Raw genomic sequence first — 25,924 nt, forward strand, 5'->3', positions numbered from 1 at the left:
TATAAATATGAGTGATACTAATATGGAAGTGGCAGCTCAAGTAGAATCTGCAACTCCTCAAGTTGAAAAAATTGAGGATAAAGTTGAAGAAACTAAAGAGCAGGTAAGAAGTTGTTGAAATACTATATATTTATTAAGTAACTAAAAAAATTATAAAGTTATATTTGTTTGATGTTTTACATCTCTTAAATAACTATTAAAATCACTTTGACACATGTTTAAAAGTATAAATAAATAGATAAGTTTTGCAAGTATATAAGCTATTGGAGTTAAGCTAGCTAAAATTATCAAACATCACTAAAGTACTTTAATTTAAAGATGAGCTCTTTGATGAAAAAGCTGCCAATTTACAATATAGTTTTTATACTAATATTATATGTAATATTTATGTTGTATTAAGCTTAATGGTGAGCTAGGTAATGGCGAAAACGTAGCAACCTCAAATTGTTCTATGTATTAATGTGGTTTTATAAATATTATTATTTTTATCAAAGGTAAATGGTGAACCAGTATATGATGAAAGTGTAGCAAATTTTTATTAGTTCTATAGATGTCACAATTATTTTTGCATTAACATACTTGTGCATTTAATTTAATTTTTTTAAAGGTAAATGGTGAACCAGTATATGATGAAAGTGTAGCAAATTTTTATTAGTTCTATAGATGTCACAATTATTTTTGCATTAACATACTTGTGCATTTAATTTAATTTTTTTAAAGGTAAATGGTGAACCAGTATATGATGAAAGTGTAGCAAATTTTTATTAGTTCTATAGTTGACACAATTATTTTTGCATTAACATACTTGTGTATTTAATTTATTTTTATCATCTTAGGTCAATGGAGATCCTGCCAACGAAGAGAGTGTAGCGAACGGAGAACAAGCTTCAGAAGCTGCAGCTAAAAAAAAGAAGAAAAAGAAGAAGAAGAAGAAAAAGAGTTTGTATAAACATTATTTTATTTTAGTAATGAATTCTTTTTCAGTCTACGACTACCCAATTAAAAGCTAAATAGCTTGGACGTTTCATAAATTTGCACTCAAAATTTTTTAACGATTAATTCTATGTGTGTTAAAAAAGATATCGCTACCTACTACAAACGAATTCTTGAATTATGATTAATAAAAATTCTTTAATCGTTACTGATTGTTGTTAATGTTACTCAAATTATTACGGCTAAATTCTGATCATGTGCAAGCAAAAGTTTTATTAAATAAATTACAATTTGTTTCTCCACTAGACGACGCAGCCTGAGTAGTTTCTGCACATCGTCTTGAACTGTTGTTAATTTGTGTTTAAATATTTTACCGAATAATTATCTCGATAAATTGAAAACAACATTCTGTAAATTTTTATTAAAAGAACGACAATGGAATACAATTTTTTCCTCACCAGACAATTTTAGATAAAAGCGTTTTTGACCTTTTTGAATTTATTACTTTTTATCTTCATAAAATTTATTTACTTTTCTGTAGACAACGCAGCGGCAAACGGAGAGGCGCCAGCTAACGGTGAAAATCAGAATGGAGAAAATAACGGAGAAACAGCTCAACAGGCTAATGGCGAACAAGCTCCTCAACAAGGTAAGTTTGTTTGATAATAAACCTTTACTTAATATAATCTTGATTATAATCAGTAAATGTTTAAAATAATAAAGTGCCCATCAAGCTCAGCCTCAAGGTATGCTGGCTTTTAAATTTTTGTTTTTGTTATTCCAACATCTTAGTACTTAATAACCTTTTATCTTAAAGGTGTGTTGGTCAATTATGATTTGTTTGTATTTTAAAAATAAAAATGTTTACAACCAATTAATTTAACAATGTTCACACACGATATGCGTTACTAATGAATAAAATCAAGCTTCTCAGGGTGTCAACTGATTTAAAACTTTTATTCGTGCAAAATTTTTCGTGTTTTATAAAACTTACTATGATAGTGTATTGAACGAATTGCAAGCAAAAATAAAACGAATTGCTATATAAAACATCAAAATGTAAACAATCATCTAAAAAGGAGGAGCCACTAGACTGAAGTTAATTTTATGATTTTTAATCGTTCCAAGTCAAACATTAGAAGGAGCAACAATTTAACCATATTTTAATTCAATTGTTTGTATAAACTACCTATTTTTAAAATAACTTTCCTTTCTTTAGAAGGAGCAGCCACCGGCGAGGGAGCAGCGACAAAGAACAAGAAGAGGAGGAACAGGAAAAAGAAGAAAGTACAAACCGATCCGCCGTCGATTGCCGTTAGGGAGTTGTTTCAAGCTGGCAAGTTTCCCCACGGTGAAGAATGCGAATACGACAACAAACACGATGAGTTTGTTTATTTATGTTTTTATGTATTTTAATATAAATATCTAAATCAGGGTTTCCCAAACTCTTTTCATAAGGCTTCCTTTGACCCCCTCTCTCAAAAAACTAATGTTTAACACGCCCAAGACTTTTTTGTTCTTCATCATCAACTCTAAATTATCTAGTGTAAGAGTTACATTATGGCTTTATGGCCCCTTTATTACCCATGACCTCCTTTAACCCCTTTGCAGCTTAAGGCCCCTTGAAATTCTTAAGTGGTCCTCAAGAATGCCATATATGTCCCACTTTGGGAAACCCTGATCTAAATACTGCTTAAGTTTACTGCAATCTATAAGAGAGTTTAAAATTTTTAGTACACAGTTTTACTGTTATGTGTTTTATAATAACCTCATAGAGTTTAAATGCTTTTGATGTAAAGGGATCTTGTTTAAAAGTAAAAACTTTTAACTAATTTTATAGCTAGAGAATCCAAGATATTAGTTTTGAATTAACAAAAATAATTAAAAAGAACAACATTATAATCAGTTGACATTGTAATGAAAAGTACTAAAGTAAATAAATTTTTTTCCAGCATGACCGGCAAGGACAGAATGACATCGGAGGAGTGCAGAAACCGAGATTTGGTCAACGAAGAGATCTGGCAGGAACTGAGGCAAGCCAGTGAAGCGCACAGGCAGACTAGATTGCACATGCAGAAATACATCAAACCTGGATTGACTATGATCGAAATTTGGTTTGTTTTATTATTTTTATTATATGTATATTAGAATGCACATGCAGAAATACATCAAACCTGGATTGACCATGATCGAGATTTGGTTTGTTATTAAGTTTGTTTTATATAAATATATGTTTGTATCATATTGTATGCACATGCAGAAGTACATCAAACCTGGATTGACCATGATCGAAATATGGTTTGTTTTATTATTTTTATTATATGTATATTAGATTGCACATGCAGAAGTACATCAAACCTGGATTGACCATGATTGAAATTTGGTTTGTTATTAAATTTATTTAATTTTAAAATATATGTGTATATTGTGTTATGCAGAAGTACATCAAACCTGGATTGACCATGATCGAAATTTGGTTAGAAAAATATTAATTTAATATTTGTGTGTATGTTTGTGTTGTATAATTGTTTGTTTGTTTTAAAATTAATATTAGTGTTATAGTGTATGTATGATGCATATGCAGAAATACATCAAGCCTGGATTGACCATGATCGAAATATGGTGAGAAAGTTTTAATATATGTATGTATTCTAGAATGCACATGCAGAAATACATCAAGCCTGGATTGACCATGATCGAAATTTGGTTTGTTATTAAATTTATTTAATTTTAAAATATATGTGTGTATATTGTGTAATGCAGAAATATATCAAACCAGGATTGACTATGATCGAAATTTGGTTAGAAATTGTATGTTTTTAATTTATTGTGTTAATATGCAGAAATATATTAAACCTGGATTGACCATGATCGAAATATGGTTAGAAAATAATAATTAAATATTTGTGTGTATGTTTGTGTTGTATAATTGTTTGTTTGTTTTTAAGTTAATATTAGTGTTATAGTGTATGTATGATGCATATGCAGAAATATATCAAGCATGGATTAACCATGATTGAAATTTGGTGAGATATACTAAATATAGTTAATTTGTGTATGTATATTGTGTCAATTTGTAGAAGTATATCAAACCAGGATTGACTATGATCGAAATTTTGTTTGTTTTATTATAAAATTTGTGTGTAAAGTATACTAGAGTGTTAATTTGCAGAAATACGTAAAACTCGTAATGACCATGATTATAATTTAGTTTTTTATTTCTATAATGTAAATATTAAAGTATTTCTATGTTTAAAAATTAATATTAGTGTTATAAAGTATTTAAAATATATATTCAGAAATATATTAAACCTGGAACAATTAGTTCAACGCATTATGTAAGAAGATAGTTAGCATGTTAGGATTTACAGAAATATAGAAAACCCGAAACGACCATTATTGAAGTTTGTCTTTATGTCAATTACACTTGTCTGCTAATCTTGAAAGTGTTAACCGGTTGCGAAACAATATTTCGAAATTATTCAGCTTTATCAAAATCAATTTCGCCATATTCTATATTTCTCATTTTACCAAGTTACATAATAAAACCACAACATGTAGGTTCAAAAAATTGTATAAATAACGTGTGTATAGAGATTAAAACAGGATTGGAATACGGTTTGTCATTTTCAAACAGTTTTCTAGTAGCTGTGAATTAAATTCATAACCATTGCAAAGCGGTATACCGAACAACGGTTATATCTCTCAGATTTTACGTCACATCACAAAATCACAACCTGTATGTTCTGCGTGTAGTATATAAACCGTGTTAAATAAATAGTAACAGTTCCTTTACATCTGGTTGATTCAATTTCTAACGGCTTTTTATCAGCTGTAAATCAAATACATGTTTATCTACAGCAGTCCGCTAGATCAAGTATTCTGGTGTAGTTCGGTTGAATTCAGTCCAGAGTTCAACCAGTGTATCCCGACAACTTCATTGTATTATATCTTCATATTACAAAACCACAACAGATTCAACGTGTCGTATGTAAAAAAAAATTTAGAACAATATCATTGAAATGTACGCAATTTTAAAGACCTAACTATTTGACATTTGAAATTTTTGGTTCTAATTTTTTAGCGGAGAATCTGGTAAAACTTCTCTTATATTAATCTATTAGAATTTTATATTATTTTGTTGTTGATTTTTTTAAGTTAGTGTATATATACTAGTTAAGCAAGGAAATTGAGAAAGCATCTGGACTTATGATCGGTGAAAATAAATAAGTAGTATATATTTAGCATTAGTTTGTTTGTTCAATTAATTTTCATGTTTAATTTTTACTAACTTGGTTTTTTATTTTTTAGTGAGGAACTGGAAAAAACATCTCGACTTATGATTGGTGAAAACGGACTAGAAGCTGGATTGGCCTTTCCTACTGGTTTGTTTTAAAATATTAATAAAAATAATAAAATAATAACAATAATAGTTTGGAGGCTGGACATGCTTTCCCAACTGGTTTGTTAAAAAATATTTCAATAATATTTAATTAATAAATATAATAACAATAATAGTTTGGAAGCTGGACTTGCTTTTCCTACAGGTTTGATAAAAAAAAATAAAATAATAATAATAATAGTTTAGAAGCTGGATTGGCCTTTCCTACTGGTTTGTTTTAAATATTAGTAAAAATAATGAATATAATAATAATAGTAGTTTGGAAGCTGGACTTGCTTTTCCTACTGGTTTATTAAAAAATATTAATAAAAATAATGAATATAATAACAATAATAGTTTAGAAGCTGGACTTGCTTTTCCAACTGGTTTGTTTTAAAATATTAATAAAAATAATTAGTATAATAATAATAACAATTTAGAAGCTGGACTTGCCTTTCCAACTGGTTTGTTTTAAAATTAATATTTCAATAATAAATACAATAATAATAATAGTTTGGAGGCTGGATTGGCCTTTCCAACTGGTTTGTTGAAAAATACTAATATTTAAATAAATAACTATAGATATTAGTAAAACAATAGTTTGGAAGCTGAACATGCTTTTCTAACTGGTTTGTTGTTTTAATTTAATATTTAATTTATACAACATAAATATTAAAAGCCTGGTTCGCTTTTCCAACTTTATTAAAGTGATACAGATAATAGTGATATAGTAAAAAACTTGGCTGTTGAAAATTATATGTTGTATAAAATTAGTAACTCAGCCGCGAAGGACTTTTACTATCAAGTCTGTCCTGTAACTTTTCAAAAGTTATTTTTAGTATTATTGAGATATAAGACTTAGCATTCGGTTAGTCTGTTTTTTTTTAGTGGCAACGATTTATGTTGTTCAATATAATCATAAGTATAAATTATTTTTTTTTTAGTTTTAGCAAAAATTGATCTAAAACTAGTTAGTGACGTCATTTAAATTTTCACACATTTTGTGTCGTAAAACTTTTGTTTATATTTACGAACTATCATAGTATAAGTGCTTCTGCCCAAAATGATGTAGTAATCCATGTAATTTGGAGCAGATATATTCAGCCGTAAGTTTTATAAAAATTATTTACTTAAAAACCTAGTATAGATATATCTATTGCACATGCTTGTATAGAACGTACCTTTGAGAGGGTAGCTTCAGATTTCCACTCCTTTTTTGAATAGCTTGAAACTCATGCAAATAATATGCATATTTGCTGAGTCAGCAAAAGTTTATTAAAACTTTTCTTTAATTTTTTTATACTTATACCCTTATCTCTATCTTACCTTACCCGAAAATGAAAAGATAAATTTAAAAAATATTGTTAAAATTTGTTATAGTATGATTTTTTTTGCTGATTCAGCAAGTATGATTTGCTACTTTTATGCAAATGGTTTGCTTGTGTTTCAAGCTATTTAAGTAAAGACAAGTGGAAAACTGAATATTAGAATTTGAGACTTTGATTATTTGAACCCCCTTTGAGACTTAAATTATTTATTTTATTATTGGTTTGTTTGAAAATTAAATTTTTATTTGTGCAAAATGGTCTAGAATGAATATTAGAAGTCGGACTCGCTTTTTCAACTTGTTTGTTGAAATTTTTTATTAACCAATAATAGTATAATTTAGATATTAGAAGCTTGGCTTGTTTTTCCAACTTTATTAAAACAACACAGTTTAATTACAATATTTAAATTGTTTGTTGAAAGTATGTATCCGCAGTATAAACAACGTAGCTGCTAAATACTTTTACTTTTTAAATTTTTAAGCCCAGTTGCTTGCTAAAGTTACTGTTGAAAGTTTATGTTGCGATTTCGGACTCAGATTTCAAGTAAAACTGTTCGTTTATAAATGACAACGTGTTGGTGGTACATTATCATCAAAAGTGAAAATAATTTTTTTAAACCATTTTAACTTCAGCAAAACTTGACCCGAAATGTTTTTGGTGCCGTCATTAGAATTTTAACGCATTTTTAATTTTTAATATTTGAGCGATGTAAAAACAAATTTCAAGCTGATAAATTCGGCAGTATTTCGAACTTGAATAAAAATCACAGTTTAACACTTATTTGCTGAGTCAGCAAAAATTTATTAAAGCTTTTTCAATATTAATAAGCTTATCTCTTACTCACTTTACTCAAACATAAAAAACAAATCAAAATAAAAAATTAGAATTTGTTTTTGTATAAAAATGAAGTTTTTTTTGCTGATTCAGCAAATATGATTTGCTAATTTATGCAATTGATTTGCATAATTTTCAAACTATTTAATGAATGTAATGGAAATCTGAAGCCACCCCCTTCGAGACAAGAACCTTTTTTTATATTTTGTTACTGGTTTGTTTTAAAATTAAATATTTAGTTGTGGACTCGCTTATTCAACTGGTTTGTTGAAATTTTATTTAAAAAAATAATAATATGGCCCAAATATCAGAAGCTTGACTTGCTTTTCCAACTTTATTTACAGTTTAAATATAATGTTCAAATAGTTTGTTTAAAGGTATATACTTTTTAGATTATAAACTTAAGTTTTACAACTTAACCGCGAAGGACTTTAACTACCAAGTCTGTCCTGTAACTTTCCACAAGTTATTTTGTGTTATTGAGATATAATACTAAGCATTCAATTAAAACCGTTTTTTTAGTATCAACGTTTTCTTTGTACAATAGCAAGGGTTGCCACTCGGTCAGGAAAAATTTGAAAAAATGACAAAAGTCAGGAAAAAATGGGGGGTTTTGAAAAAAAGTCAGGAAAAGTCAGGAAATTTGATAAAATTAAAAAAAAAGTCAGATTTTGTCAGTTTAAGATTACGAAATTCCTTGTTTTCCAAAGCCTTCAAATGGTAAAAATTAATTAAAAGTCCTTTAAAGTCAGAAAAAATTCCTAACTTTTCCAATAAATTTACAAAAATATTTAATTTTATTTCCAATGCCTTCATCTGGTATGAAATAGTAAAATATCCTTTATAAAGCTGCAAAATACTCTATTAACACATTAAACAAGTACCCTACTTGAAAAAGCAGATTTTGTAAGCTTTTTAGTATTGATGATCTGTAGCAAGGACACTTCCATAGTGAAACTGTGATATATAAACAAAATTTTATCTAGCATAATTTTAGAATCAAAGTGTTTTTTGTTTAAGTAAATAATTGAGTTCTTTATAACTAAGCAGTTAGTTTAGTATTTTATGTAACAAGTTAATGTGTATACTGAAGCGGAATGCATACCAGATGAAGGAAACCATATCTTCATTAGATGAAGAGGTTGAAGTGCTAATAAAAAACGAAGAAAATAAATTTTAGTACATACATTAAAAGAAACAGTGTTTGATTAAGTTCTTTATTGTTTTAATGTTTTGACTGTATAAGTTCCTTATTGATTAAAGGTTTTAATTGTAAAAGTTCCTTATATGTCGTTTGTTTATCTAGATACATTTATGCTAGGAAATGCTAAAAAATTGTGTTATTTTTCAGACAACTTGTGTTTATAAGGTAATAACACAAGTATTTTGCTGATAGAGCTGTTTATTACAAACATCAGTCATACACAGATGGTTTAAGTGATGTACTGGAAATTTGATGATAGAATTCAGCAAAAAACTGTTTTTTTTAACCTGTATTAAAATTAGATTTAAAGCTTTATATATTTTCAAGTGTTAGGTTATTTATTTTAGAATAAGTTTAATTTAAGAGTTTGATTTAGAAAAGTCAGGAAAATTTTTGTATAAAGTCAGGAAAAGTCAGGGATATTTTCTCAGCTTGATCAGTGACAACCATGAGCATCAAAAGTATAAATTTTTACTTTAAGCAAAAACTGATCCAGAACTAGCAAGTGACGTCATTTAAAATTTTCACACATTTTTTTTTTAAACTTTTGTTTATATGTATGAACTATTCTGGAATAATCACCACGTCCCATGAGTATGTAATAGTCGATCAATTTAGAGCCGATATATTCGGCCTTAAATCCCATTCAAACTTTTACAATAACCTAAATTGTAAATATGTAAATTCCATTTTGTTCCTTGTATAGTGATTACCTTTGACGCAAGTAGCTTAACTTATATATTTTATTGCTAGTTTATTTAAAAATTGAATGTTTAGCTGTGTAAGCTGGTATAGTTTGAATATTAGAAGTTGGACTCGCTTATTCAACTTGTTTGTTGAAATTTATGTTAGTATAATAATAGTATAATTTGTATATAATAGTATAATTTAAATGTAATAAGGGTCACTTATTTTTTCAACTTTATTAAAATAAATTTATTTAATTACAATATTTAAATTGTTTCTTGAAAGTTATATATTTATCAAATTATAGATTGAACAACGTAGTAAAAATAACGTAACTGCGTAAGACTTTTACTGAAATATCTGCCCAATTGCTTGTAAAAGTTACTGTTGTAATGTCTATATTGAGATGTTTGACATAGAATTTAAGTAAAACTTTTTTTTTTGAATAACAACCTTTTATGTTGTACAATATCATCAAAAGTATAAATTTTTATTTTCAGCAAAAACTTTACCCCAAAACTAGTTAGTGACGTCATTTATATTTTCACACATTTTATACAGTTAAACTTTTGTTTATAATTATGAGTTGTTTAGGTCTTAATGTCAACTTATTAGGATATTATCGCTTATTTAATTTTGAGCCGGTATATTCGGCCGTAAGTTGTAAACAAACGTGTTTTTATGTAATCTAATATATTAATATGTATTTAGATTTTGTAAAGTAATTACTTATGAGACAAGTAGGTTATATATTTTAGTACGGGTTTGTTTTAAAATTAAATATTAAGTTGTGTAAAATGGTAAAGTATAAATATTAGAAGTTGGACTGAGTTTTTCGACCGGTTTGTTGAAATTTTATGTTGAAAAATAATAATATGGCTCAAATATCAGAAGCTTGGCTTGCTTTTCAAACTTTATAAAATAACACAGTTAAAATATAATTTTTAAATGGTTTGTTGAAAGTTAGTTATAAATTGAATAACGCGGTATGAATAGCGTAGTTGAGTAAGACTTTTACTGAAAAATCTGCTCATGTAAAAGTTACTGTTGTGATGTTTATATTCAGTTGTTGGACTTGGAATTCAAGTCCTTTTTCAAGCAACAAAGTTTTTGTAGTTGTTATTTATGCCATGATTTTTACAAGTTGATCTTATTTTAAAGAGTTTATTCTAAGCTTTAAGATGCTTTTTATGGTTTAAAAAAATTCAAATTATTTTTGAGATATGACCAGTCAAAGTCAAGCCGCATATTATATTTCTATGGGAAGGGAAAACTAAAACAGCGAAAAAAGACTATTTTATTTAAAATCTATCTTCTCCTACATTTTTTAGGCAATATTCTTCAAACTTTCACCGTTTAATCTTTATACAATTACAAAAAAATGCTACTTAGGAATTAAAAAAATTTTAACTAAAAATATTTTTTTTTTGAAAAAAAAAAAGACTTTTTTTTAATTTTTATATAATTTTTTTATTTTTAAATTTTTAAAATTTATAAGTAACGTTTTTTTTTTACAATGTAAGGAACATTTCCTGAAAATTTGAAGAAGACTGCTTGAAAAAAGAAGAAGGAGATAGATTTTTAGTAATTTTTAAAATTTCCAAGAAAATTGACCCCAAAAAATTTGCGGTCAATACGTTTGTATCGGAAACTTAATAAAAATATATTAATTAAAAGTAAAATACCTCAAAAGTTTAATGATATGTTTGAACTCTATAAAAACTAGCTTGTAGTTTGTACTTAAAGCTTTCATATAAAAGTCAAAGTTAATTTTTGGAAAAAAAATGTTGTATCCCCCTATGGCCTTAAGGGTTTATTAAGATTTGAGTAATTAATTAACTAGTAAAATGCAATTATCATCTCCAACTGGTTCATTAAAAATAACATATTTAATAATTAATTAAGTTATGTTGTACAAACAACGTAACTGGGTAAAACTTAAATGAAAAATCTTCCCAATTGCTTATAAAAGTTGCTGTTGTAACGTTTATTTTGATATTAATGTTGGACTTGCAATTAAAGTATTTTTTTAATTCAAAAGTTTTATGTTGTACAAAATCTTCGTAAAGGATTTTTTTAAACAGTTTTAATTTCAGAAAAACTTGATCCAAAACTAGTTAGTGACGTCACTAACATTTTCACACATTTTTTGTTTTTCGACTTTTTATAATAAATGTAATCAAAATGATCACCTTAATTAATTCACATCGTTGTTAATTTTAAGCTGCTCAACTGTGGCCTTACATAGTTTTATCTTAGTAATTTCATTAATAATGCCAAATTAAAATATTTATTATTAAATGTTTGTAATTGAATCTACAAGAATGTGATTAAAGTGTGTGATACAGTCTTTCATCCTCGCCCAATTTCTAGCCGGGCATTGAATTCAAATACAAATATTCACACAAAAGAAAAAAAAATACTCCCGACTTGTTGATTATTTTTCAAAACAATTTTAAAACTCTTAACTTTCATGCCGCTTTGGTGGTTTGTTACTTGTTATTAAAACTCTTTTAATAGTCTGTTAATAATTTGTTGTAACAATCTGTCTGCAAAATGCTTTGCGTGTAAATCTGTTTACTTCTAAAAAACGAAAATCTCTTGTTTTTGCGTTGAAGTATTTTTTTTTAATTAGAAACGTTTTTATCGCAAAACAAACAAGTTTTGAATTTTCAAAAGTTTTAAAATCAATCAATTTTGGGACGAAATTTTTAACACAGTTGTAACTTGAAAAAGTTTTTTAAAGAAAAATATTTGTATGAGAATATTTTCATTGTAATCTTCCAATGATTTCAAAACTTTTGCAATTTGATGCCGATAGACCGCGGCAGAATTTTACACACAGTGAATTTTTACTTCAAATTTTGAAAATTGTTCAGTTTTGCGATTAAAATGTTTACTTATTTCACTAATATTTTTTTGCGATATTTTATTATTTTTAAATTTATATATTGTCAACAAGTTTTTGAAGAAATATGAGGTAAAAATGTCTTAAAGCTATTTAATATCGACGAAATTCGACAGTATCGAAAATTTGTGCAATATGTGCAGTAGTCTTCCAATTCACGCGTATTTGCATTTATCCCAAATCTAAATTGTGAACTATTTATTTAGGTAGAACTTCAAGATCTTTTTTACACACAGTGGCAAATGCAACAATTTTTACTTCGAATTTTTGAAAACTATTCACTTTCGCGCTTAAACTTTTTACTGACGTCACTAATATTTTTTTGCGATATTTTGTTATTTTTAAGTTGATATTATAAGTTTCTTTTGATGAATGTTGAAAAAATATCTGAACATGCTATTTTAAGTCGACGAAGCTCGACAGTACAGAAAATTTGAGTTTCATGCCCATTCGCCCTTAAACCATCACTTGAATTAAACTAATTAAAACTTATTGTTACTAGCTAAAAATGTTTTAACTTAATTTAAATTGTAAACTTTATTTCATTCATAACTAGATCTTTTTCTATTTTTGACAGCAAAGAAGTCAATTTTCATCCGGAAAAATTCGGTAATACGTTTACGTTGAAATAAATATTTACAACAACTTTCTATCTACAGTCCGCATTTTTGAGCAAAAAAAACTTTGTTTTCTGAATGCACTAAAATACAGAACAAGTTTTGACATTACGGTGGTGCTATTCAGTTCAAAAGTAAATCATTTCCACACATAACTTCTAAGATTTTCTAAGCTCTCATCAGTTTAATAAATTTTATAAATAACATCCTCATTGGTTTGTTATTAGATGACTAACTTTCCCAATTTTACCACTAGCAGTAAAACTCCTACTGATACAACTTTTAAAAACGTTTGAAAAGTTTAATCTAATGTCTGGTGTTTAGCAAGTCTCATGTTAGATTAACTGCCACTAAAAATTTTAATTGTAAACTTTTTTAACCAACGGAATTAACCAAAACATTTTTGCTAATGAATAGTTGAAGGAAAAATATTGTTACTTTAGATGTTAACCTTTTTAATGAAAAGTAACCATCGACGTTCTCCCAAACCTTAAAAAAATTTTTTTTTTATTACCTTTCTACCTTCTGTTAAGGAAACTATCTTATGGTTTGCCTAAAATTTAAAATCGAAGGTTTAGTAAACGAAATTTTTACTTTTATATCAAACGGTGTTAGCACGCAGCAGTTTTCAGTTTAGTTTTAAATTTTGAACCTATCCGCAAAAATCATTCGGGTACAACTCTTCAATGACGTCACTAATATTTTTGAGAAATTTTATTAATTTTGGAATTTTTATAAAAAAATAACATGTAGATTATCCAACAAGCATTGTGGACGAGAATCGTCAACAATTTAAAGCCGCTAAACCGCGGCATTGCAAAATCCAATTTTATTAAATTTCTGAACAATGTCACTTGATTATGCGGTGTAATGTTTAAAATTATTTTTTATGCGTTGAAGTCTACTGTTTCATTGCTCGTTTCATTCCAATAATCTACATTGAAATCAAAATTTATTCAATTTTACTTTGCAACTTTTTCTTAACGTCACTTTGTTTTTCATACATTTTGGTTTTTCAACTTTTTGTTTTAAATTTGCCATACTTGAAATTTATTATACAATGAACATTCAACCCCAAATTTGAACTGCGCGGCAAATTTAAGTTATGGATATTTAAGATTATTTTGTATCTTAGATATGTAAAAGTCATTTACATGTAAAAAGCAACATTGCATTACGATCTGCTTGTTATTTAACTGATTAATTTAATTATTATAATAGAATTGAAACATGTGTTTGATGCATATATTTAAAGTATTCGTTCGTTAAAAGAAAACTCATCCTTAATAATTCTATATCTCTAATTTAACATTGCAATTCTTGCTATCACTAAAACATACGTACTATATACCGTGTTTGTAAAAAGTATTATTTGCTAGTTTTCAATTAAAATATGTAATTTGCAGATTCTTTTGTTTTCTTTATTTTTTTTCCACACTAAAAAGTTAGAAGTACATAAGAAGAAAAGCATCATACATAGTAAATTATTAGTTGGCATAAAGGTGTTATTAATTTTTAAGTGATCGAAAATGAAACACTATTCAACAAACCAGCTTAAATATTAAGTAACAGTTGTAATATTAACGACCTTTTATTTTTCTCAAATACTTCTTTTATTTCTGCCTGAAAAACTTGCTAATGACGTCACTAAGTATTAAACCCTAATTTTATCGTTTAACTTCTCTTACATTATAAGTTGAATCTACTATTGAATGTTGTGCTTAATTTAAAGCTGTCCAATGCGGCCTCATACACTGAGTTGGTTACGACTTGTTTTTACTAACTTTTTAGTTTCAATCAAATTTTACATTTAAACAAGCGTCGCTTTAAACACAATCGTATGATTTTTACGTTTTTATGTTTTGTTTTAAATGTATGGATATCAAATAAATTTCCTTCATTTACTCGCTAGTTTGTTAACGCTTAATGCGGTCAAAACTAACTAATTTTAGGTTTGCCACAAACCCAAACAACTTGTTTTCTAAACTCAAAGTTTGACAACTGCAATTTTTTTACCTGTAACTATCTTTTAATGTTGTCAAAAAAGAAAGGAAAATTAAAGCAACTAAAAAAAATAAAAACTCAAGAAGATAAACTTTCCCAACTGATGTTTAGTTTTCTCAAAAAAAAAAAACTCTTACTTTTTTGCTTCTAAAATGTAATAAATTAAAAATTATTGTTCATTTAACGCTTAAGAATATCTTAGGTGTTTCTTTAGCATGAGTTTATTTTATTCAATTTTAAAAATTAATTATTTTTACATCTCCTTGTTTAGGATACTAAAAAGTTATAATAATTTCTTATACCTTATCCAATAATAACTTTTTATTAAGTCATAAAGTTTATAATTGCATAAGATTATTCAGTTTGTAATTGAATATTTTTTCTAAAATTTGCACGAAAATAAGTCAATGACGTCATCTAGCTTTCCACACAAACTCCACTTTTTAATTTCGTATTAACAGTTGCCAAAATAAAAATGTTTTGACATCCTCCTGAGATTAGTAAGATTCGTCATTTTAAAGTCACTAATGTGGCCAAATAAAAAATTTTCATCGACAAAGAATTATTGATGCTAACTCTTTGTTTAAGTTATAAAAAAACAAATTCATCTTTTCCCATTTTCAAGAAATTTTTGATATTAACTTAGACATATCATACGGTCATAGTTTAAATATTTACTTGAACTAGACACTTTATATACCAAAGACACAGATGTGGCCATGCCTCATTCATACAAGTAATCTTTATATAAATTTTTAGTCTTCATGATTAAGAAAAATCCAAAGACAACTTACGTTTCTACGGATTTCAGTTTTTCTATAATTTTTAATATGTTATATATCGTTTTAATTTAAGCTCACGGTTGAAAAGCTACTAGACATTGTAAATATTATATTTAAAAGTTGTTTCGTAACGGAATTCTTACCAAATTTAACATCTTTTTACTGGTTGCTCATCAAGATTAAATCACTGTGCAGCCCATAAAATTAAATATAAGGTATCAATTTTAATTTATAATTATTAAAATTAATAATGTACCTTACAGGTTGCTCACTTAACCACTGCGCTGCCCATAAAAAAAAACTTAATTGAAGTAATTTTTTTTATAATTAATATTTTTTCTAGGTAGTTCACTTAACCACTGTAAAACCAATAAAAAAATTAAAATAATAATTTTTATTAATTATTTTATTTTATTTCCAGGTTGCTCACTAAACCACTGCGCCGCCAATAAAAAATACTGAAGTTTTAATATTTATATAATTAACATTTTTTCAGGTTGCTCACTGAACCACTGCGCCGCCCACTACACACCGAACGCGGGAGACAAGACGGTACTCAAGTACGACGATATTTGCAAGATTGATTTCGGAACTCACATAAACGGAAGGATCGTCGATTGCGCCTTCACCATAGCACCTAATGAAGCGAGGTTATTTGATTTGATCTAATATTTTTTAAATATTAATAATAATATTAATAATAGTATCTTGTGTTATAAATGTTAAAAGTATAAATTCACCATCGCACCTAATGAAGCGAGGTTGTTTGGTTTAAATTCACTAATTGTAAGTAAAAGATTCGTATATAATTTTAATAGTTTGGTTTGATTTTTTAAATTAGAAAAATTTATGTTTAAATGTACAATTTATGTTTAAATTTTCTATAGCACCAAATAAATCAACATTGTTTAATATAGATTTAATTGATCCAAAAACGTATTCTCGTGTAATAAACTGATTGTTACATAATATTATGCAATTTAACTTAATTGATATTTGTATACTATACCACTTAATGAAGCAATGTAAATTGACTCGACTATTAATAACTCACAAGTACTGTTTGTAAATAAAATGTAGGTTTGAAAAATTGTTTGTTAAATAGCTCTGAGTACAGATGTTTAAGTGTGAATTATGATATTCTTAAAAAGTAACAATTTTGCAGCCTCAGTAATTTAGAGATAAACATATATGTTCAAATTAACTTTTTCAGGTATGAAAATTTGATGAAAGCTGTCAAAGATGCGACCAACACTGGAATAAGATATGCAGGTATGAATTTTATTTTATCATTATAAAATGCTATGAATTACTCTTTATTTTAATTTATTTGTATCTGTTTAGGGTTTTGATGTACAACAAATAAACATAATTGAATGATATGTTCAAGTAATAATTTATTATGAATAATTAATATTTAAAGGTATTGATGTACCTCTCAATGAAATCGGTGAAGTTATCCAAGAAACAATGGAGAGTTATGAGATCGAAATCGACGGAAAATTATACCCAAGTTTGTATTATTATTTGTTTTATTTATATTAATTGCAGAAAGTTACAAAAATGAAATTGACATAAAATGTGTTAAATTTCATAAAATTTTTAATACTTTTTCTTTTGGAATAAATTTTTGTTTACAACTGAAAAAGACAACTAAAGTTTTCTCTAAACAGAATTTTCATCAAACGTTATGTTAACTTTAACTATTTAAATGTTTCTATAAAAATCATAATGATTTTAGTTGTCTTAGTTTATGTTCAACAGTTTTGAACAATCTTTTACAAATAAATGACCTTTGCAACCGAGTCCATTTAAATAAATCTAGTAGTCAAACGTTATAGTTATATATTACTTGTATGCTTACTTATTATAGTTGATTTGTTTTTACAGTTAAAGTCTATAAGAAATAAAGGTTTTTAGATTAAAATTTTTAAAGCTCCAAACTTTCTTTAAACTAGAATAAAAAGTAATTTAAGAGTATTTTTATATTTAATAATCCAAATAAATACTCAACTTTACAGTCAAGTCCATCAGGAATTTGAGCGGTCATTCCATCGCCCCTTATCAAATTCACGCGGGAAAAACTGTTCCGATTGTGAAAGGCGGTGAAGCCGTGAGAATGGAGGTCTGTTTAGTTTAATATTTAAGAGAAAAACAACAGTAAATATTTAATATCTTATTGTGCAATTTGTACATTTTATCCGTATATTTAAGTTAGTAGTGTAAGTTATATTAAGTACTGTAATTGTTTGATTTAAAACTGAAAGAATAGCACTACAACAAAGCTAGTATTTTTTAAAAACTAAATTTTAGTTAATAATTTAAATTGCAAACATTGGGTAGTTTTTGATAAAGTATTCAGTGTAAGAAGTATTGTTTAAAACTTCTAGTTATTCAAAATAGTAGTTTTAAATAAAACAATGAAACAAATATAAGCTTTTATGCTGATAAAAAGCTTGATAATAAATTCAATTTTATTAACAAACAAAGTGCTTTTGTTTATCACGTCTTAATGTTATAATAATTATTATACAGTTATGTTATTTATAGAATTACTATCACGATAATGATAAATATTTTTTTTATAGGAAGGTGAAGTATTCGCCATTGAAACTTTCGGATCTACTGGTAAGATGTTGAAATACTTATTTTGTTTTTTGTAATTATTTTTGTATAAAGATAACAATAAGGGTAATCAGAGAAGGGAAAAAATTAAATCCACACTTTGTTGAAATTCTCAAAGAACAAATATGGTTGCTTTTATTAAACTCCATTAAACAATAATTTTTTTTAAAGTTGTGGTTACATTTATCTCAATAGACTAAACCCAGCATAGTTTCTAGTGTCCCAATATATAGGCGCTTATGGGTAATAGGGAATACAAACGGTATAGTAGAAGACATTTAAGATTGATATACAAATTGAATGAAAACTAATCTTTTAATTACATGAACTAAAAATGCACAAACATACATTAAAACTACATCAAATTATACTAAAACTACAGTTAAACATAAATGAGCATACAGTATTAATAAGCTTCTTATAACTTAAGTAGAATGCATTAATTCTAAATCTAACGTGTTTATGTTCATTTACAACATAGTAACATACAATTACTGCCGAATGCCAAAAACTTTCAAAATATTGTCAATTTTATATCAAAAGCAAAGAAAATTTCTTTTTATTTACGTATTCATTGGAAAAAAATAACTCCTTAGAATAAACAATGTTGTTTTGGAAATTGGGAAAGTTGTATTGAGAAAGCTTAGTAAGTGTTTACTAAAAATCCCATATTTATTTACACCCTTTAAAGTTATAAAATGAAGTCTTGATTTCATTACACATTTACTATGACATATTCAAATATGTTAGCTTGTTTATTGTCATATTCATAATTATATTTTTAATTGAAAAAGAGATGCGACATTTGTAAAGAGTATTGAATTAAAAATAACTTTAACTCGATTGTAAACAGTAATTATCAAGTAAAATACTTTGCACTTATAACGTTATGTCGAGTTTATTTTCGATTTAAATATAAGTATATGGTTTGTTAATAAGTTTACTTAAAGTTGTATAAATTTAGGTTTATATAAATTTAGGTATATATAAATTTTTATTTAGGAAAAAAATATCTTTTGCTTTATTTTTTAAGGAATTCAACCAAAGTTTTTGAAAACATTCGTTAGATAGCTTGAAAAACTTTGGATAAAGAAATTTAAAAATTTTAAAACAATTATTTTTAGGCAAAGGATACGTGCATGACGATATGGATTGTTCGCATTATATGATGGACTTCGACGTTGACCCTAGAAATGTTTCATTAAGGTAAATAAATAAAATAGTAAACTAAATTTTATTGTTCGCATTATATGATGGATTTCGATATAGAGTACATCTAAGAAATGTTTCTCTACGATAAAAAGAAAAAAAAAGAATAAGTATACTGAATCTAACAATTGTTTTCATAGTAAATTGAGTAATAAAAATAATTTAATTATTTTTACTTTCCAACACTTTTATTTTTAAAGTGTTGGAAGTCTTTTGAATGTTAACAACAGAAGAAATCTTAAATAACATCAAAACTATATTTTTTATAAATAACACAAAAAACTACTAATTAAGGTAAAACATTTGTTTTTACGATTAAATTAACATTGATTATTTATCAATAAAAATTTCTAAACTTTAATTAATTAATAATAATTTAAATTTACTTTTTATTTAATAGAATGGGAAGTGCTAAGCGCCTTTTGAACGTGATCAACAAAAATTTCGGAACACTGGCTTTCTGTAGGAGATGGCTTGACAGGATCGGAGAAAAGAGGTGAAAACTATTCATTAATAAATATTTAGATTTAAGAAAAGAACTATTTTATTAATCTATTTAGTATAAAAGTATGTAAGTTTGTCAATGATTTTCTAGCGATACTTATTATTGAAATATTGTCATTACCAATCAGACACTGTTTGATAGAAATTGTTCAGATTGTTGCTAAAGTTTGCTATTTTTCTTTGCATTCCTATTCTTTTTAAGCAAACTATTCAAAATGCAAGTTTTCGAAATTAGCCTACTGACGTCATTCTGTAAAAACCACAATTTAATGCTAAAAAAGCTCTATATAATCAAACCATTGTTGATTAAAATGACCCTCAAACCCAATAATGTCGTCTATTGTAATTTGAAAGCTGTTGTTAACACGGCAAATAAAATTGTTATTTTACTACTAGTGTGCAATAATAGGTTGTACACCTTAAAGTGCTTATCTGTTTAATAATAGCTATTTGAAATGTTTTTTGTTTGTTTTCCCCGTAACTCCATGTAAAGTTGATTAAGAAATATTTGTTTTATAATAAATCTTACCATATATTGCTAATATTTCTGGAATTTTTCCCCACGTCATGCAGTTGTTTTAGCTACGTCTAAGTGAACATAGATATAATTAATTTAAGTTTTGTTTTTCTGATTTAAAAACTGCAATATATAATAAAAGTTTGAACGCAATCAAGATTTTATATTAAGCAAAATTTAAACTGCTGGAAATTAAAATACTGACGTCATAGCTAAAATCCCACAGTTCAGTGCTTCTAAAATATTTACTTATTCTAACCATATATGGACACCCAAATCGATTCATCATTTTATAATTCTATTCTGATATTTGTGAGCCGTTACTAACACGGCTGTATAATACTTCTTACCAATAAGTGCATACCTTATCGATTCTACTTGCATTATAGAATTTATTTTTGATTCTGTTTCCCGTAATTTTAAGTAATCTTGTCTAAAAAAGTTGACTTACTTCAGCGATTCTTGACCTGGGGTAAATTTACCCATGGGTTTTTACATACATACTTTATAAGCTTAAAGTTCAAAACTTTTTTTAGCCTCAAAATTGAACACTATTTTTGTATATTGGGGGTAAGTTTCGTAATAACCTTCCAAAAAGGGGTAGAACATGAAAAAAGGTTAAGAACTGCTGATTTACTTGGATTCTTTGACCTATCAGTTTTGTACCTTTAAAAAAATATTCTTTCTTGTGTACTTATATTTTCTTGACAATTTCCCTACTCCATTTGTTAAAGCAACGTTTAACCTAATAAAATTTGTATTTCCCGGTTGAAAAATTTAAACTACAAGAAATTAGTTTACTGACGTCATAATTAAAACCCTCAATCTAATGCTCGAAATTTTCTATAAATAAACAGCATCACACACTAATTTGTGTTCCGGTCTCACCATGTCCGCTCTGATTTCAAGGTCGTTGTTAACACGGCCAAATAAACCATTAACTCACCCCTCTTAGTCTTGCACGGGTTTGGTAACCTTTAAAAACCTCTTAAGCTCATCTTATCCATCTCACCTTTATCATTGCTAGAAATGTTTTTTGTTTTTCTCTTTATTTTATGTAGTATCTTCGGATTTGGTTTACTTGTTTATCCCAGGCAGTTTTTTTATACCAACCCTTAATTTATATTGCTAATATTTTCATGAACTTCTATTCACATCATGCAGTTGAATTAGCAACGTACATAAGTTTAGTAAAATCCAAGTTTAATTTTTTCTCTGATTCGAAAAGTTTAAACTGCATGAAATTAGTTTGCTGACGTCAAAGCTCAAATCCCACAAGTCAGCGCTTTAAAAAGATCTACTTATTTACTATTTTTGATAATGTTGTTATTAGAAATTTAGCTTCTTGCCCAGATAATCTGAAAGTCGTTCTCAACACGGCTAAATAGAACTTCAAACTTTTTTTTAAGATTAAAAATAGTAAACTTACTCGTCCCTATACAACGATAAACGTTTAATGCAGGTTAAGCAACTTGTCATCACCTCCTTTAACATTAACAGTAAACTAACCAAAAAATTGAAAAAAGTCTATTTAACTGAAAAAAAAGTTTCCTTGGTAACCAATGCATAACCAAACGAGCTTTCTGGTAACATCAATTTGAATGCTGTCTCTAACACGGTTTATTTAAAATTCATTTTTATATAGAAGAGCAACAATTTTAATTTAGGTTTAAATGAATTTTTATATTTGTTGACATTTTAAACTAATTAAACTTAACTTAAACTTTGTAAAGCAGAGCAAGAAAATCCAGTGAACTTGTTGTTTACTGCGCACTTTTGGAACAAAACCTTTTTGTTTACATTTCAGTTTTCTATTTAAGATATTACCATTTTATGTACGAGTTTTTGGCTTGCATTGAAGCTTGCTATATTTAAATGAAAAGTACTGTAATTCTCATAATCCAACTTGCTGAAAACTTTGTTATGTTTGCATTTAATCATAAAAAATCTTAGTTTTGTTGTATGTAACAAACAAAATACCTCATGTCAGTAGTGATTTCTTATAAACACCATATTATTTTTTCTTATTTTATTTATAATTGTATTTCCATTTTACTAATTGTTAATTGATTACGCGGCTCTCGAAGCGCGTACCTATTCTATATTTATTTGTTATTAGAAATGTACGTACAGCAATTGAAAGAAAAAATAAAAAAATAAATTTAGATTGCAGAATAATCGTGTACTGACGTCATTGCTGAAAACCTTAAATTTTACAATTACAAAATTGTACAAAATTAAAACTAAATTGTAACATTCATCCAACTTTCTTATCTTTCACATTTAATTTTTAAGCTGCATTTTATACGGCTGGATTAAAACTATATAAATTAAACTTGAAAATTTAGTTCGACGATTTAGCTAAATCAGCGGTTCTTAACCTGGGGGTAAATTCCCTTGTTTTAGGGGGTAAACTTTTGTGATTATAAGTTATGTAAATTCATTTTTACTAGTTTTTGTTTAATATTAATCTGAAATTTTTGTAAAATTAAAAAAACTAAATATCCTGATATAAAAATATCAAATAAAAAATCTTGTTTTTCTCCTATAAATTATAGACCATTTAGTATATTGGGGGTAAATTTGATATTTACTTTCCAAAAATGGTAAAATAAAAAAAAAAAAGATGAAAAAAGGTTAAGAACCACTGAACTAAATTAAGAACTTTCTATACAGCTTTGGATTGTTTTTATGAATTTTACCAGTATAAATTTCAAATTGCGTACCTTTCATAGTATGTATGTTAATTATAATTATTATAATTGTTAGAAATGCTTTTATAGCAATACAAAGATGAAGGAATTAAGTTTACCTGATTGATCAGTTCAAATTGCACCAAGCAAGCTTACTGAAGTCAGTGGCAAAAATATAAAACTCAACTTATATTTACTTAATTAAAACTAAGTTGCTGAAAGTGTTTTGCATATCTTCAATGGGCATAATAATTTGGAAGCTGTTTCAAACACAGATGGTTTGATTAAAGTTGTATTCAAACTGAAAAGTTAATTTGTTATCTCACACCTTTGAAACAAGCATAATCTTTTCACGCCAGAAAATAGGTAATATCTACTATCAAAAAAAGTTGTCATGTATTATTAATTATGTTATAGTCTTAGTTTTGTTACAATATTACAAAACACCTCAGTCAATAGTTATAACTTATTTCACATTACATTTTATAAGCAACACTGTTTTTATAATAATTTCAAACACAAATTTTAAATTTCACGTTAATAGTGTACTGACGTCATAACTAGATTCCCGCAATTTAGCATTTTGAAAAATTGTATTAATTAAACCTTAGTAGTGAATGATTATTACCGTAAATTGTAGACTATTTTAAAGCTGTTCAACACAGCTAATTTCTATTTTGTATAATGTTAATAAGTAGGATGTAAACATTGAGAAATTCACTAAACTATGTTAATTTGAAAACTTTACAACTTGGTCTAGCTATACAGAATTTAACGATTAAGTTTCTAAAATTTTATATGTTACACGCTAGTTCATATAATGATGATGCAGATCTAAAATGTTAAAAACTAACAAAGATAAAAATTGATAACTATTAAGACGACACAACAATTCCTACAACTTATTTGAAAGTTCATGCGACAACTTGCTATTACTAATATAAACGTTTAACATACATCAGAGTATATTGTTTCTTATGTGTCACAAGTTAACATATTTCAGCATAAAATAATATTTCTATATTTATATACCTGCACAACATACTGATTTATACACTTATTAATGCTCATTTGTTGAACAACTTAAAATAAAACAGTTCATACTTGTTCGCTGAATAATTTGTGCGACAACTAGTATAAGTTATATTACTTTTTTATAAACATTGCAAAGTTTATCATAATTCTTTCTTTGAATTTCAATCTCATACATAAATCTTATACCACTGAAGAAAATATGGTGTCAACTGATATAAACAATAATTATTACATTATAATAAAAATCTACATTTTAATATACTACTTATTCTTTCTACAGATACCTCATGTCACTGAATAACATATACAAAAATATAAATGATTATAAGGCATAATAGTGTATGCTAATTAATGTAGAATTTTATTTTTTATTTTTTCAAAATTAGTAGAACTTAACACAAATATTTGATGTCATTGAAGAACTTATTGTATGCAAAAAATAAATGTTAGTTTTTGTTACAACAAACTTATTTAATTCTATTATTTAATAGTATAAATTATTCCAAATACCTCACGTAACTGAAAAACTTGTGCTAAAAAATATTATAATAAAATTTAGTTTATATAAGTTACTTAACAAAGTTTTAAAATGTGAAAGTTAAATTACAAAACTGTATAAAATAAATATAAATACTAATTAACACTAAACTAGTCATTATTTTATTAACAGATACCTGATGTCACTGAAAAACTTGTGTGACAACGGAGTGGTCGAAGCTTACCCACCGCTCTGCGACATCAAGGGGTCGTACACGGCCCAGTACGAACACACCATCATACTGCGGCCCACCTGCAAGGAGGTGGTTTCGAGGGGGCCCGATTACTAAGGGGGGTTTTATATGGGGGACTGTTGAGGGTGTTTGGGGTCTTTTAGGGTTTTTTAATGAATTTTTAAGGGCTTTAAAAGATTTTATAAAATTTTAAGGTTTAAGACTAGTGTATGGGTATCTATTAGTCTTTTTAGGAAGCTTTTAAGGTTTTTGAGAAGATTCTTGAATGAATTTCAGAAAGTTTTTAAGAGTCTTTGGTGTAAGAACTTCTGCATATATTTTTAAATAGTTTAATTTAAATTAAAATAAGTTTTAAAATTGCCTCCTTAAGTTACTTTTAGAATATTGTTTTAGATGTCTTTGAAATATTCAAAAGGTTTTTAAAAGATTCTAAAACCCGATATGGTCTCCCTAAATCTCTTTAGTCATTTAATTAGTCTATTTTTTTCTAGTCGTAATTAGTATCTGTGCATATTTTAATTTTTGCAAGCCATCTGCAATTTTTGGCTTCCCAATAGTGATGAAAAAAAATTAGCACAAGTTAAAATTAATGTCTAGGTTTATACAGAATTTTGGGAAAAATTATAAGGCTTTAATTGGCTTCAAGTTAGCAAAAAATTGAAAAAATTATATAAAAAAGTTTATTTTATATTGTGAATTTAGTCCTCTTATGTATTAGTAAATGTTTTGTGTGTTTTTTTTTTGATTAGCTTTTTAATTGGTAATAAACAAGTTATATTTGAATGTTGTGTTTTTTAACCTAAGGCTAGGTTCAAGTGTTATAGTAGTAAAAATACAAATTTGTTCAAGTTATAAGAATTTTGTTATAAAACAACAATCATAAGTATAACTAAAGTTAGTTAAGACAAAGCTACAAATGGTTTTTAGTGAAA

General features: G+C 26.8%; 1 protein-coding gene across 1 annotated transcript; it reads left to right on the top strand.

The window, feature by feature from the left end:
• Nucleotides 1-25,775, top strand: LOC145831268 (methionine aminopeptidase 2-like). The gene is made up of 14 exons (XM_082938451.1): nucleotides 1-103; nucleotides 837-939; nucleotides 1,475-1,582; nucleotides 2,153-2,318; nucleotides 2,886-3,047; nucleotides 5,245-5,318; nucleotides 16,175-16,328; nucleotides 16,892-16,950; nucleotides 17,102-17,191; nucleotides 17,700-17,803; nucleotides 18,267-18,306; nucleotides 19,428-19,509; nucleotides 19,913-20,008; nucleotides 24,932-25,775. The coding sequence occupies exons 1-14, from the start codon at nucleotides 8-10 to the stop codon at nucleotides 25,086-25,088; spliced, it is 1,491 nt and encodes a 496-aa protein (XP_082794577.1). The 5' UTR covers nucleotides 1-7; the 3' UTR covers nucleotides 25,089-25,775.
• Nucleotides 25,776-25,924: the final 149 nt, after the last annotated feature.

This window comes from Thalia democratica, chromosome 3 (assembly GCF_965202585.1).
Source record: "Thalia democratica chromosome 3, ktThaDemo2.hap1.1, whole genome shotgun sequence".
Lineage (NCBI taxonomy): Eukaryota > Metazoa > Chordata > Thaliacea > Salpida > Salpidae > Thalia > Thalia democratica.